Source organism: Atta colombica, unplaced genomic scaffold (assembly GCF_001594045.1).
Source record: "Atta colombica isolate Treedump-2 unplaced genomic scaffold, Acol1.0 scaffold126, whole genome shotgun sequence".
NCBI lineage: Eukaryota > Metazoa > Arthropoda > Insecta > Hymenoptera > Formicidae > Atta > Atta colombica.
The window spans coordinates 411,576-428,113 of record NW_017259213.1 but is presented as its reverse complement, the minus strand read 5'-3'; the positions used below and the strand labels follow the sequence as shown (position 1 = coordinate 428,113).

At 29.4% G+C, this 16,538-nt stretch overlaps 1 protein-coding gene across 1 annotated transcript; it reads right to left on the bottom strand.

Moving 5' to 3' along the window:
* Positions 1-4,924: 4,924 nt before the first annotated feature.
* On the bottom strand, positions 4,925-12,723 carry LOC108684189 (lethal(3)malignant brain tumor-like protein 3). The gene is made up of 16 exons (XM_018188357.1): positions 12,519-12,723; positions 11,615-11,819; positions 10,427-10,718; positions 10,040-10,279; positions 9,314-9,942; positions 8,969-9,128; positions 8,710-8,881; positions 8,436-8,619; positions 8,144-8,342; positions 7,618-8,073; positions 7,349-7,538; positions 7,150-7,271; positions 6,304-7,057; positions 6,000-6,074; positions 5,547-5,904; positions 4,925-5,419 (listed from the first exon to the last, which is right to left on the bottom strand). Exons 1-16 carry the CDS (start codon positions 12,560-12,562, stop codon positions 5,294-5,296), a joined length of 4,206 nt encoding a protein of 1,401 aa, XP_018043846.1. The 5' UTR covers positions 12,563-12,723; the 3' UTR covers positions 4,925-5,293.
* Between the last annotated feature and the right edge of the window lie 3,815 nt (positions 12,724-16,538).

The following is a 16,538-nucleotide window of genomic DNA, read 5'->3' as shown; positions in this document are numbered from 1 at the left end:
TATATATATATATTATTCTATATTGTTTTTGACTGAAATTTTTATTATAAAAATAATTTTTAAGTCGCATTTCATTGAAAATATTACGAAAGAGATGATCTCAGCAAAGGATAATCTTATTTACTAATTATTATAAGTTATAAATGTATAATATTTATTCATAAAAAAGATATGAAACATTTTTCACGTTATTAACCGAAGTGACGCATTTGCTCTAGAAACAATTTTTTCATGAATTTATATAATTAACTGAGAATTGTATTTTACTTAATTAACATTTACCTAATTATATATCTAAATGATAGTAATAATACTTAAAATTTAGGGGGGAGTGGCCTAAATTGGATCATGTTCCAAATAGGACCTTTTTAATTTAAATACAGTTAAGCAGATTTGCGTGCTATTTATTAAGTCCTTATAAGATATCGAATGTGATGGCAATTTGATAATTCTCTGTCATAAACATTCATAGAATAGACGCAAATATATAGTCGTTTTTTTCAGCCGTTGTACAAAAATTTTTTTAAAAAGAAAATCCTTGTAAATCATTATTTAAAAGATATTAAAGATATTAAAAATTTAGAAAATAATTGATTTAAGATAATTAAAAAGTATAAAATAAAATAAAATTCAAAAATATCAAGTGTTACAAAATAATTAAATTTTGTGATCACTTTTGCGGTTTATTGTAAAATTTATTTCAAAATTCGAAAGGAACCCGTATCCAAATCGGATCTCTTTTTGGTTGTTCAAATCAAACCTAGTATAGTAGATAATTTATAGGATTGGTTGTAGTACTGGTGATCGGCCGATCAAATCTGGTCCAAGAAATTAAATCGGCAAGATATCATGAGTCATCAAATTCAAATTAAATTGAGTTTTATTGATTTCAATTCTAATAAAATATAAACTGTCAGTAATTTTTTTCTGAATAAAATTTTTATCTTCGACTGTCAAATTGCTCGTATTTACTCAATACTAACAAAAATACATTAAAATATTTTAAAATTTTATCTAAAAATCTATAAAAATAGAAGTGTCCAATTTGAACCAGAGGATGATCCGATTTGGAACCAATAGTTTCAAATCGGATTGAAAAAAATGTTTTTATATTTTCCATTATAATCCAAGACAGATGAAAAATATATCAAAATGATCTGAATATGTCAATAATATGTCAAAATGATGAATGAAGCAAAAATGAAGGAAAATTAAATCTTTCCAATGGTACCTTCGATTTTACGATTGGATTTTATTTACGCCTTATAGAGAGCAAAAATTGCAAATAAGTCCGATTTATTCCACTTTCCCTTATATTTTAAAAACTGTGCAATAATACTATTGTAATAATACTTAAAATGTATATCTTAAAAACTGTACTATTTTTTTAGATATTCTTTTTTTTTCAAATATAAAAATATTATTGAAAGATCCGTGGCAAAATTTCGAAATAATCAAGAACATTCTATTTATACAGTTTTATTTAACAATTAATACTTATATTAATAATTATATACGTATATTAATGTGTCATGTTACATTTGTATTATCGAATAAAAAATGTCAATTGTTAGTTTGTATTTTGCGGGATACTGTTTGTCTTATGTTCTTATAAATTTAATAATTATAATAAAACTATATTTTTTATTATATAATCCTCTAATATCTATATATTGTAGATACTTATTGATTTTAGAAAATATTAAAAAATGAGGATATTTTACATAATGTGTAAAAATTGCAGAATGTGCTGTGTAAAAATTGCAGAAATATATGCTACAAAAAAATTGATAATTTTTTTACTTCTATTTTATGTATTAAAATAAAAAAAAAACACATAATTAATCGTAGCAATTTTTCGATTATAAAAAATATGTTTATACGAACATATTTACGTATTTATATATTTATTTTACAGTTATATATTTATTTTTACAGTTACTGTTACATTATGTAATGGAAATTTTATTACAAACTAATACATATCGGACATAATGACATAAAAATAGTAGGTAAATACTAAAATTATTGTATACACTATTCAGAATAGCACAGAAAGAGAAAGATTATCCTAGGCATGCGGATCGTAAAATTATTGGATATCGGGTATCGAATATCCAGTAGAGCAATAATTATCCGGATATTTTTCGAATATCTGGTACAAATTTCTCAAAATTCTAAAAAAAAGAGAAAAATAAGACAAAAATAATTTTTTTTTATCTTCTCAACGTATAAAAAGAAAAAGAAAAAAGATCAGATAGGCAAAAAGTTCAGCTGAAAAAAATAGAATTTTGATCAATGATGCAAACTTTCAATATAAAATTTCAGCTGGATATACATATATATTGTATATTGTCGGATACTAATGATATTCGGCTATCTGAGCGGATAGTAAAAAAAATACCGGATAACACCAGATTCCGATTTTTTTTTCGGATATCTGATGCAATCTAGCTCTAATTAATCTAATCTTAATTAATTAAAATAAGATATATTTAATGCATCCCTAATTAGTTAAAATTTTTATTCAACAATTAACACTATAATATTAGGTGTGGGAATAAGTTCGTGACGTTTTTCCCGTTAGATGGCAAAACGTCACGTTTAAAAAAACGTCACGAACTTTTTCCCACATTTAATATAATTATATACATATATGAGTTATGTTACATTTATATTATCTTATACAGATATGTTTAATAATATAAAATACTAAATAATTAATCTTTTCGCGCATTATAATTTACCTTTACTGTTACAAATTTCAGTTGTTTTTTTTATATCTTCAATTTAGAAATTATGTTTCTATAGCCACACATCAATATACATACCTAAAAAAAATCTAATAATCTTCTGATTAAATTCATTGTGGATCCGGTACTAACAAGTCGATATTGCAAAATAACAGCAGATGATAAACCCTCGATCAAGAATAATTGAAGTAATCTTAACATGACTGATTGTCGGTAACATTGTAATAACGCTATAAAATTCAAGACATAAGAGAAAAGACTTAAGAGAAAGAAATGGATTCACACACATCGGAAGCCGCCATTTTCAGCTTACTGTTTGATAATGGGCAGAATATTCAACTTCTTTCAAATATAAATTAATATTTAATATTTAATATTTGTGGACAAGTACAAACATTTGCGGAAAAGTATTATATGTATGCGAGTATTAAATGTATCAACAAGAAACATATATCCACATTACATGTCAAAGATAACTCTGCAGAAAGAGCATTTAGTAACACTTATACTTGTCTAATTACAGGAGAAAGAGTTTAGAAATAATCTACACCATACTCTTGTAAAAATCTTTCGCTACTAAAAATACTCTTTATATTTAATAATATCTCCAACTGAATTTTTTTAGTTTGGAAAACCCATTTCTTCTTCACTATCTTTTTACTTGCTGGAGGATCCACTAAACTTTGTTCTTCGACATAGATTGTAATTCTACTTCCATAGCTTCTCTCCACTAAGAGAGTTTATGGAACACTGTCTTTCTCACTTCATAGCTTGGTCAAGAGTTTTAGGATCATTCAATTTACATATAGTATAATGAAGCAAGTAGTCAAAGAAATCTTTTGCTTTTCTATTTTTTTTTGGATACCTATTCTCTTCTTTTTTATCTTCATTAACTCGAGTACTCTTTTCTTGCGTCCCTGTTTCTAATTTTATTTCTCCCTCTGCTTCTATTGCTATTTCTTTTTTATCTTCTTTCTTCTGCTGTTTCATTTGCTGTACTTTTTCCTCCCATATTCATGTATTTCATCTAGTTCTACAGTTTCAACCTCTGAAGTATTTCCTATTTCTTCTGTCAAATAACTTGATTTGAGAAATACTTGTACAACATTTCACTGCTTCAGTCTTATCAATAGAAAATCTATTTTCTAGAAACACTATATCTCTTGCTCTAATAATATTTCCATTGTCGTTCGGATCAAATAGTCTATAATCTTTGATTTTTTCGCAATAATCAACAAATATAAGCGGCTTACCTTTAGCATTCCATTTTTTTCTGAGATTTTTTTCGGAATGTGAACATAGACAATACAACCAAAGACTTAAATCGACTTTCTTACCTGTCAAACTTCTTCCAATGTTGCTCCTCTTATATCTTTATTAAAGATCCTATAATCAAGGATCTCTAGACTTATGAGACCGATTCTTTAAATTACCGCTTCTACCCACATTCGTTGATTGGCACCAGCGTCTTGAATTATGCTTCTGACTTTTTCTACAATAGTGCAATTTGTTCTTCCAGCTACTAATTAAAATCAATTTTTTTCTTTTTTTCTTGTTTTTTAGAAGAAACACTTTTGATATGAGAACTGTTTTCAAAATCAATAATTGCAAGAAATACGAATTGAAAATTCGAATTTACAATATCGATTTAAATAAAATTAATTAGTTAAGTTCAGCAAAAATCAGCGATTCATACAATTAGAACATCTATTAGATTATACTTTTAGATCTAGAAGAATAGTCTTGTCTTTCTCTCTCTCTCTCTCTCTCTCTCTCTCTCTCTCTCTCTCTCACAGAAAACTTTCAACAATTGTAAAATAAATATTTTGCTAAACAGAGGCCATTAAGACTTGAAATTGAAGATAAAAATATTGTTATTTTCAATATCTCAAAATCATCAATGTATCACAAATTGTTAATTTATTTTAAGATAAAAGTCAAAATATTTTAGGTATTCTTGTTTCGCATTCTTATTAATAATGCAAGTTTTTCATGGGAAATATATCTTGTAATTTGCAGTAAGTTGATTTTTGGAATTTAGAAATACTCGGCTAATTAAGTGAAAAGATTGCATAAGTATTTTTATTACAATATCTAATAATTAAAACAATATTTACATTTGTACACGATTCGATATACATCATATACGAAAAATTACATCATATCGGGTCGTAAGTACTTGAATCAATATCCTACGAGTTCTAAATGTCTCATCATATTGCAAGAAATGCTATAATTGATTCAAAGAATTATTAAATTAAAACATATCATGTAATTTCGATTTTGTAATAATTCTTTTTCTATCGATTGTCGATTTAAATAGAAGATTTTAAGTAATTATTTCAGAACTGTCTAAAACACTAGGCACTTGCGAGTGTTCGCTCGCTCGGTTAAGAGACAATTCTGAAATTAATTGGCAAAAAAAAATATACATTACACTTCTTTAATGTTTTAAATAAATAATAGGCGATATATCCTGTTACAATAGCTGCTACATCATTCGCCAGTCAAGGATATATGCTTCGCTGTTCGTATTTAATTCAAGATGCTTTTTGACGTAATAAAACTATACTATTGTACAACTTAATGGCAGGGCCGAGTCGCAAACGTAGTACCGATACCAAATCCTCTTGAGTCAACATTAAAAATGACTCACCATCGATATTCTGCAGTATAATAATATAGCAATATGCCATTATTATTTAAACTATTATTTATATTATTTATATTATTTATATTATTGTATTTTATATTATTGCATTATTTATATTATTGTATTTCTTTTAAACTTACGTTTTGTCTAAAAATATTTCCAGCTTCTGCACAGTTAGGCATGCTCTGTACAAATTTAATCACTTCTTCATTAGACCATCGTCGTGGATTCGTGGTTTGTTTCGATACTACTCTGTTTAAGGCATTACTATGTTTCGCCCATATATGCGGTGCATTCGGCAAAGGATTATATCCAGGATTATATACAGATTGATATAATTCTTTACGCAATTGTTTAACAGGTATGTCTGCAGCATATGCAGCATTCACAGTATTCACAACGTTCGCAACACTTGCAACATTCGCAACATTCCAAGTTTGCACATCACCATTTGTAATATTGGAAACGGAAAATGAAGGTTCCTCCGAATTTTGATGTCTAAAAATATATTAATATGTATTAAAAGTATACTGAATTTTAATATTACATGTATATATAACATTTAGAAATTCTTTACGTTTTAAATAACAAACCTTTTTTTTCGCTTTTTTGAAACTTCATCATCATCCGTTTGTCCGTCACTGTGCAAATTTTTTAACTTGTTAGATCTGAAACAACAAAATGATATAAATAAAAGTACAATTGTTACAACTATGCGCTCTCTCTCTCTCTCTCTCTCTCTCTCTGTGTGTGTGTGTGTGTGTGTGTGTGTGTGTGTGTGTGCGCGCGCGCGCGCGCGCGCGTGGAGGGGGAGAGAGAGAGAGAGAGAGAGAGAGAGAGAGAGAGAGAGAGAGAGAGAGAGAGAGAGAGAGAGTTACTTCACTATATTCAACATACTTATCTGAATTTTCTGGTCTATTTTCAGATTTATCATTTTCTGATCCATTTTCAGATTTATCATTTTCTGGTTTATTTTCAGATGTATCATTTTCTGATCTATTTTCAGATTTATCATTTTCTGATTTATTTTCAGATTTATCATTTTCTGATCTATTTTCAGATTCATCATTTTCTGATCTATTTTCAGATTTCTCATTTTCTGATGTATTTTCAGGTTTCTCATTTTCTGATCTATTTTCTGATTTATCACTTTCTGATCTATTTTCAGATTCATCATTTTCTGATCTATTCTCAGATTTATCATTTTCTGATCTATTCTCAGATTTATCATTTTCTGATCTATTTTCAGATTTATTATTTTCCGATGTATTTTCAGATTTATCATTTTCTGATGTATTTCCAGATTTATCATTTTTATCTGACGAATCGCCATCTTTTTCTTTCTCGATCATTAATATTCCATCATCTGAGGGCACAGGTTTATCGGATTTTTGAGACTTTTCTATTTTTTTGTCAGTCTTCTCTAATTTTGAGTTTTCCTGTATTTCCATTTCATGATCATCGGCTTCGTGAAAGTCGTTGTTTTTCGTCAAACTGTATCTATCAAGCAACTGGACTGATTTATTTAAATTTTGAGGAGAATATGGACAACCAGATGCTGAATTATGCGTTGCAAATTTAGGTCCTTTTATATGTCCTATACCTCGGCAACCATATGTACCACATTCCGGTCGATCAATCAATTGATCTACTATTGATGAAAATGAATCAATGATATTGTAGGTACGAATTAAAATATGTTGTAATATGCAAAATAATATGTAATATTCAGTAAAAGCTTACTAAGTGGAGGTTCCAATGGATGACCAGTTTTTACACACCAACCCACAGGATGAATATCAGGTGAATCATCATCGACCCAATAGGCATGATTATCGGGCCAACCATCAAACTTAATCTTCAATCTATATTAAAAAATACATAATTACTATCCTGCTAAAAAAATAAAAATACACAGAAAAAAAATGAAGTCAATACTAACTGGTGGTCTTTCACATCCTCTACAGTTGCCACTCTAATTAATTGTGGCACTCGCTTATCCACTGCTTCCAATTTCATACCACGTCTGAACGCACACGGTGGACGTTGCTTGAATGCTCTAGCTGGAGCAGCCACTGAGCCGGTTTCTTTTAGATATGCGTCCCAAGTGAAAGACTTGGCATCCTTATAAGCTAATCACAAATATATTACAATTACATATGAAAGAATAAATAAAAACAAATTATATTACACTAATTTTAAATTTCTTACTATTCGGTGGCATCAAGGCGCGTCCATTATGATGAGACCATCCAACAGGGTGAATATATGGTGAACTCGCATCAGCCCAATAATCATACACCTCGTCCCAAGAATCAAAATGGACTAATATTCGAGAATCCATTAAACCTGCTATGCTAGCGACACAAAGTAATGAAGAATGTTTTCTATCCACTGCCTCCAACTTCATGCCCACTCGAAAGCCTGTGGGAAAGACAGTTTGCAAGGCACCTTTATTTGGAAATAGATTCTTTGCTGCCACAGGCGCTTTACAGATTTTTAGATATGCATTCCAATTAAAGTTTCCAGATGTGTAACCCTTTGGTGGATCTAATTTCTTGCCATTTTTTTCAGACCACCCAGCAGGAAATATATTCATACTATCTGCATTTATCCAAAAATCATAATTTTCCGGATAACCGTCAAAATGCACGCGCATTCGATAACCTAAATACATACATTTTATAAATTTCATATAATACTATAATATGTATGTTGTCTTTAATTGCTGACGTACCTACAACCTCGGCAATGGTTAGAACACAATATCGAGAAGGATGTTCCGGATCTATACCTTCCAATTTCATTCCAACTCTAAAATGATTTTTACTATAGGGAAAGGGATCCTTGAATAACTTAACAGGCGCCGCTTTTGCTTTACAATGATCAAGATATTTTGGCCATGAAAAACCTGATTTTCCTCTTTGCCAAGGAAACTGCGCATAAAATAAAATTAAAAAATTATTATATTTTTAACGGATTTAATTTAATTAAAAATTTTAATAATTTAACTGTTATATTCGATTAACCTTTGATTCTGATGAATCTGCTTGAATCTCGTCATCTATACTTGCTAATACTTCTTTTTCTTCATCTATTTCCTTTGTCTTATCTTGTGTCTTTTCATCAGACTTTTCATCTATTTCCTTTGATCCTTGTAATAATTGCGACTCTTGTAATAATTTTTTGCGTTTCTTTTTTATGCGTACTTCTCTGTAAAAAAACATTAATATAGTTAAACCTTGTATGATTATTTAATTACTTATATATTAAAATATATTAAAATACATAAATAATACACACTTTGGATCCTTGTCCTTTCGATTTGCAGGCTGTTTTTTAGCTTCTATCATTTCTGTGCAGGAAGGACTACATGATATTGGACTTTCAAATTCAGCAGCTAATCCATAACATCCACAAGCTTCACAATGATATACAGTATCTGCATTTACCGATCTAGATTTCCTTTCATCAACTAAATTAAATATATTTTATTATATAGTCATACATCATAAATATTTACATCTAATATGTCCATCGAGATGTACTATTTGTAATTTACCTTTTTTTTCTATATTAGTATTATTAACAATTCCTGAGCTAGTTTTTGAAGAATTTTGTGTTAAACACACATTCTCTTTATCACCTATACCATCTTTATTTTGTTTACTACTTTCATCTTCATCTACTACTTCCATAATGCCGAACTCATTCATACGGAACTAAAAAAATGTTAAAAAAATACATGATTGTTCGTGCATATATACATCTATAAATACTTTAATAATGTTATAAAACTATTACTTGTAAAACTGTAAGTAAAACTATTACTATTGTTCATAATTCTAGATATACACGAACTTAGAGATAACTTTATTTTTTATTACCATATATATAACTCTTTTACCTGTAAATTACTTCCAGGCAAAGTACCAACACCATCTTTCCAGTCCAAAATTTTAGACGCATCAAAATGCATGTTATTCTGATTCAGAGTATTGTTCTGATTCAATTGTTCTTTTGTTTCATCACAATTGTTACTCTTTGCTTCATTCTTATTGTCTGGCGTTATTTCAGTATTACAATTTATTGGAGTTTTAATTATCTCTATTCTTATATCATCATCCATATTCGTATTAAGTTTCGAAACTTTATCTTCACTAGGAATAACTTTGATCAATGTAATATCATCATCATTTTGAGTCTTTTTATCTTTGTCTTGTTCAGACTCTGGACTGCTCAATGCATAATTAGAATCAGCTAGACTGTCTTGCGGAGATTTTGGAATATGTTGCTTTTTCATCCGTTTTTCAGTAGAACCTCGTAATATGTTGCTAATTGTTTTTTTCCGTTTTTCTGGTTGATTATCTTCCTTTTTTGGAATTGGCGTGATAACAGCTGAATCTGGGTTTTCAGTGATTTTTATACTATCTATGGAATTAGAATTGTTCTTGTTTGCACTTAAAAGGCTCATTTTTATTGGATGCAATGGTGGAGGATGTGTCGTTGAATTTGTCGTTTTTGATTCACGTAACACTAAATTGCACAAAGCAATAAATATACTTTATATTTTGCTTTGAAATAATATACATGTAAATCAGTAATTACGCTAAACAGAAATGTATTTCTATACCTGTTATGGTACCTTTGCTTTCCGTACTAAGTTGACCATTATTAATTTTTAAATTGAACATGCTAGGTTTTGTGGTACCGCTTTGCTGGGAAATGTTCACTGGTAATATTAAATTCGCCATATGTTTAGCAGCCTGACTCTGAGAGCCACTTGTGGTACTTGTTGATGTTGGAGCTAATTGTGATATTACTGGAGTAATTACTAATTTGGGTTTCGTTATTTGAGCTGGTGTTAAAGTCCCTATTAGAATGCCAAGTAAATAAATGCACAGATACATATCATTTGATATATTAAATTAATTTTTAGTAATTTTTGTATATTATATATAAATTGACAAATTATAAAGCAGTTATATTTAAAAAATTATAAAATACAAAAAATTCTTACCTGCAGGTATAACAACAGATTCTCGTGATTTATTAGGTTTAATGAGAGTTCCCAAATATGCAAATGTATGCTTTCCCACTTGCGCATTGGTTTGATTTCCTTGCGTCGTATTTAAGGGCAATATCTGAGCAGTAGATGTTGATTTTCTAAGTAAAATGTGTTTTTGAGCTTGTGAAGTAGCTGCAGTGCTCACAGTATTTATTGGACGATGAATCACGATGTGTTGTTTACTTTGAGACGTAGCTACTTGACTTGGCCCTTGTATAAATACCTTATTTTGTCCAGTCACAATCTAGAATGAAAGTAACATACCTTATTTTATTTAATCATAATAGCTAAATGAACTTGTTGTCTAAAATTAACTTGGTGAATGTTAAAAGTCATAATTTTCTCCAAAACTCAATGTCAAAATAATTTGAATATGAGAATTTTTACATAATATCCATTAATTACAAATAACAAAACTAATCAATATTCACTTTTAATTTATCAATAAACTTGGCATGGTAAAATAAAAAAATAACATTGATCATAAAGTATAACTAAATTTAACAGTTATAAATATTAAAAAACATATTTTTTCAACAAAAAAATTAATTAAATCAATAGATTAATTTTATGCATATCTCTTCACACTTGAGTCACTGCATGCATGCAGTGTCTGTTGACCAAATCTATATTTACTATAAGGAACTGCATCACTCACTGCTACCACCTATGTATCTTATAAAACTATAAGATCTATATACATACACATATATACGTATGTATTGTGCATATGAATATATGTATATGTGTATGCATGTATACTAAATATGAATTGTATTTAGCACCATTAAATTTTGCTTTCTTATATTATCACTTATAATTGTACTTATATATTCATACTTTATATTTTATTTTATTGCAAAATATAACATTTAAGTTATAGCTTATTATAAAGTATAAGTGCGGCATGTAGATAAAAGATATATTTAATTTTAGGTTATCATGAATATAATTGGAATATGTATACCTATATTATGTATTATATGTTCATTATAATAAAGTACTTATATAAGATACAGATTGCAAAAATGCTCTACAGAATTCTCAACTTTGTCACATAAATCATAAAATAGAAAGCCAGTGTTACACAAGATAACAACCATTACACATATCACACACCATGCTTTAATTAATAATTACCTGATTATTAACTGGATTAATAATGGCAGCGAGTTGTGTGTTAGGTGAAACAATAGTTTGATTTATATTTGACGATTGAGTAGAACGTACTTTATTTTGTTGGATATATAACAGTGGCATTACAGACGTGGTTGGATCATCCACCTGCTGTGTATCCGTAGCACTATTCTCATCTATATCGTCTACTACTATTTCCTCTTCCATTCTGTTAACAAATAGACGGTTGTTGACAAAGTTGTGTTGTCTCATTGTTTCACGCTTCAACACTTAACATTAAAAAACGTTTCATATATATCTAAGTCAGAATGACACTCAAAAAGAAATAAAAATTAATTGATGAATTACCACACTCAATAATATAATTTTTTTCTATCAAAACAAAAAGTATAAAGCTTGAGAATGTATTTAAAATTATCCGATATATTATCTTATTGCAGTTAGTTAAACAATTACATTACAATTACACAAATTATTTCATTTGACCAATTTAAAACGAAGTTTCGTGAAAACGTGAAATAAATCACAACTTAATGTTCCATCATCATTCAACCTCGATAAATGGTAAGTAATGTACTAAACAGAGTCTAATACACGACGCTTTTTTTTTTCTAAAGGCCCAACACTAAAGCAACTTTACGAACCTAACGGACATAGCGTTTATCATCGGCATATCGTGTCGTTACTAGTTACATAATTCGCGAGGAATATCGAAATATCTCGTTCGCGGAAAAATGCAAACGCTTGACGAGACGACGAGTTTATCGTGCGAATTCATGCATCGAAGACGCTCGACGTATTCTTGTCAAGATATGGTAGCACAATTTTAAATGGCGCGCCGAACCCGTCGTATCCGTAGCATACAGCAGTCACGTTCCAACATCACTTTTCACGCTTTGAAATTCACCGTGGGCGTAAACGACGGAGGCGGTTTCGTGCGAAAGCACCCATGCTGCCGCGATCGGTGGATAGGAGTTTCGTGAGTCTCCTATTCAAACTTGGCGACTCGTATACCGCCCGTCGCGCATCGTTCGGAGTCGTTCATCGATGAAGGGGGCAACGCGCGTTATGCACGGCACTTTTCAGAATAATGGATGCGCAGCCCGGAACCCACGGCGGGATCGTCGTTCGTGTGTGCCGCGACTCCTTCACGCAGCGTTTTCCCGCGCGTTCAAACGGCAAACAATTCTATCACGCCGTCCATATACTTTTAACAAAAACTTTAGCACATCTTTTGAGCTCTTAAGTCCTGTATGCCACGGCTACGTCCCCATAGGCTGAACGCGCAGTGGCGACGGCGCGACAGCTCATCTCTCATTGGTCACCGCGGGCTGCACAGCACTGCACAGTCAGCAAGTGCAACTCAGTGCAGTTAAGTGCAATCGCGCCAGCCAATCGCGCCGCCAATGTTCTTTCTTCGTCGTTTTGATGTCAATCTTTTTTTTTTTTGAATAGGTCAAAACCTGCCCGTCCATCCGCGAATCGTTCCGCGATCGCTGATCGCGTGGATCGATATGTCGATGATAATTACGCGCTTGTTATTAGAAAAACAATGAGCGTCTCCCACTTAACAGACAGAGAAACAGAGAGGAAAAAATTTTAAATGATTCCGCAGAAAACTATGGATTTTCGGCCCTCGATAAAATTGGCTTAAACTGTAGTATGTTAGCTATAATTTTTAACTCACTGATGAAAAGTTTCTTCCATAAGCAAAATTATCACAAATGGACAGATTTTGCTGTAGCATCGTTTGAAAGTTGTATATTTCTAATCGGATTAGTCTTTATCCAGTAAAAATATCTTTATCCAGCTATAACGAATAATGGGAGGAGCAGAGAAAGCGGTTCGCCCTGGGCGCCATCTCTAGCAAGGGTACCAATTCAGCAATACGTATTTCCTCGTTACAAAGAAAAATTTGGAGAAGATTTATACGGAATACAAAATAGGGCAGACTGATGCGAATCGGATCAATGTAAAATTTAAGACAATTAGAGACTCCGCAAAAGAATAGAGACAAGCAAAGGAATAGAGATAAATAAAATAAAAAAAATAGAGAATAGGGAATAGAGAATAAAAATGTCAACCTGTCAGAAATCATGTACTATAGAATACAATTTCTGATGACAGGTTGAAATTCTTATATTTTTTTTGATTGAACGGAGTTTCTTAGTCGATATTTATCGTTAATTTTATTTCTTTTGTTTCAAAAACAGCTCGTTTGAAACAAAATAATAATAATAAATTTAACGATAAATATATAAACTAATATCTCTTTACACTGATTCAATTCACCCTATGATCCGACTTGGTCTACTCTAAATTATCTCGGTTGCTCGAAACAAAAGACAAAAAAGGGGTAATTAGGATCATATCTCAAAACATTATCAAAAATATAAAAATTTCATAAATTATTCCATCATTATCCGTATAAGAGGGTAAAAATTTTCAAGAGTTTCGCTACCACTGAGGAATCGTTTCATTTCTATATTTTCTTATACATATATTTTTTTCGTAGAAACCGAAAATAAAATTTAAACTGTTTGAAGGTGACTTAAAAATACAAAATAAACAAAATAATAGGGAGCACACAGCCACAACATTAGATGTTTTAAACGGTCATATATTTAAAATTATAATATAATAACATAGATGTTTCGGTCAAGATTTGACCATCATCAACACATAACAATATCAAGATGTTAAATAAAGAAAATTAAACGACGAAAGCTAGTCGAAAAAGATGATAAAACAATTTTACAATCATTATGGTATGAATTAACAGTTAGTTGAAGAAATTGAAGTTTAACAATATTCAATCGCTTATAAAGTATTTTCTATTATGTTTAGGATTCCTTATTAGAAACAAAAGTTTTTCACTTCGCGTGAAAAATACGAAATTTCCAGATTCTATTTAAATTAAGAAAGAAAATACATTTTTCAATAATATTACGATACATTATTATTCATGAAACAATTAAGTTTCATAGTAATGATTGCTTACGTATTATTTTGTAACGCAAATCCTCACAAATGTAATTCGGAGTTAATAGTATAAATTAAAGAATAAACAAAAATTGGAACCTTAGGTAAAAATTATTGCTAACAAAAATGTGATAACCCGTAGCTAGCGACAGTATTTATACATTGTGAAAGAAAAAGGAGAGGAAATGAGAGTGAAGAGGGTTATTCTGTTGGTGAATAGAGGGACTATTTTCAATGATTGATAGATAGATTTCTGGAAAACGTTCTGTGAAAACACTCTGTTTGTTTAAACTCATTTCTTGTTTTTTGATATATATCATCTCGGAGATCATCCTTTTATAGTAAGATTGTTATAATTTTAAATATATGACTTCCATTTAAAACATCTAGTGTTATGGCTGTATATTCCCTATTATTTAGAAACCGAAAATATATATAAGTGTTGCACATTACTTGGAGTGGAGAAAAGAGTACTGAGATGTCAATGAGATGTTATAATAAAAAATATAATCTAATTATTAGTATTATTCACATTAGTATTATTCAATTATTAGTATTATTCATAGTATTATCAGTATTACTCACACGATCCAATTTGGAATTAATTTCATACATAAATTATTGAAGCATAACTTATAGTGATTTTATAATATGAATAAGGATTTTCATTCTGTTTCTACATACAATTTTTTCTTAAATTTGACATTATATTATAATGATTATATTTTCGATTTCTACGAAGAAAAATACATAGAAATAAAATGATCCCCGAGCGGTAACGAAATCCTCGAAAATTTCTTCTTTGAATTTTCTTATTAAAAGTTATTTAATTTTTTTATTAGTTTTGATTGTTTGGTAATCTTATTTAAAATCGCATTTTGTAATACTTATTTGCAAAGTTGATGAAAAAGTGTAAACATTAAATCAAATTTAAAATATATACTGATTAAATAATATATATTTGTGCAAAAGTTTATTTGGATTCACTTATTCATTTAAAAGTTATTGTTCTAAAACTGCAGAAAAATATATAATGCCATTTTGCTGCATAAAATCATTATCAAATATAAATCAAATTATTTATTCTGTTTTTTGCAGTTAGTTTTAGAGCATATACACGAAATATAAAAATTTTCAAAACAATATATTGGTTGATATTAACTTATTTTGACTAATTGTTTCATTGATATTCTTTTTACATTGTACAGTCAAAACATTCTTAAAGCAGTAAAATTGCTATTAACTTTTACAGATACCTTTTATTTTTGCTCTAGTAGGTATAAGTGTTTATTTATAATATGGAAATTTTGTTGCTTATAAAAGGCAAGTATATAGAGTGAATACTATTATCATTCAATTTTAGTAAGTGATTTTTTTAAACAGATTCAAGACAAAAACTTCATATAATCATATGTCCGAAATGACTTAATTTAAGATAAAAGGAGTAAAAAAAATTTAAGATGTCAAAGTTAAATGAAAAAATACTTTTTTCTCCTTTTAATTTTGATATCTTTTGGGAAAAAACACGCTAGTCTTTATTACTATTCATTTTGTTTTGTAAGTGTACTTTCATGCACAAAATGTATTCAAGAATTTGTTTGAAGGGCCAAATTAAAGTTGAGACTTTTGAACCCAGGCGCAAGAAGAGGAATAGTCCCAAGTGATATAGACTATTGAACTTATTTTGTTTCGTATTATTTTTAATGAATTACTGACAGGTAAATCACAAAATCATACATTTATTTTATTATAATTTACTTTATTTATTTTTTATAATTATAAACTGATTCTTTAAACTAAAAAAACTTAATAAATTCATAATACTATTCATCTTGAAAGAAAAAAATCTTTCTATAACTTTCTATAACTTTCATCTGCCTTTTTTTTCTTTTCCAAAATGAATTTCTCATGAATACTCATTAAATATAATTCGTAAATGTGTAAC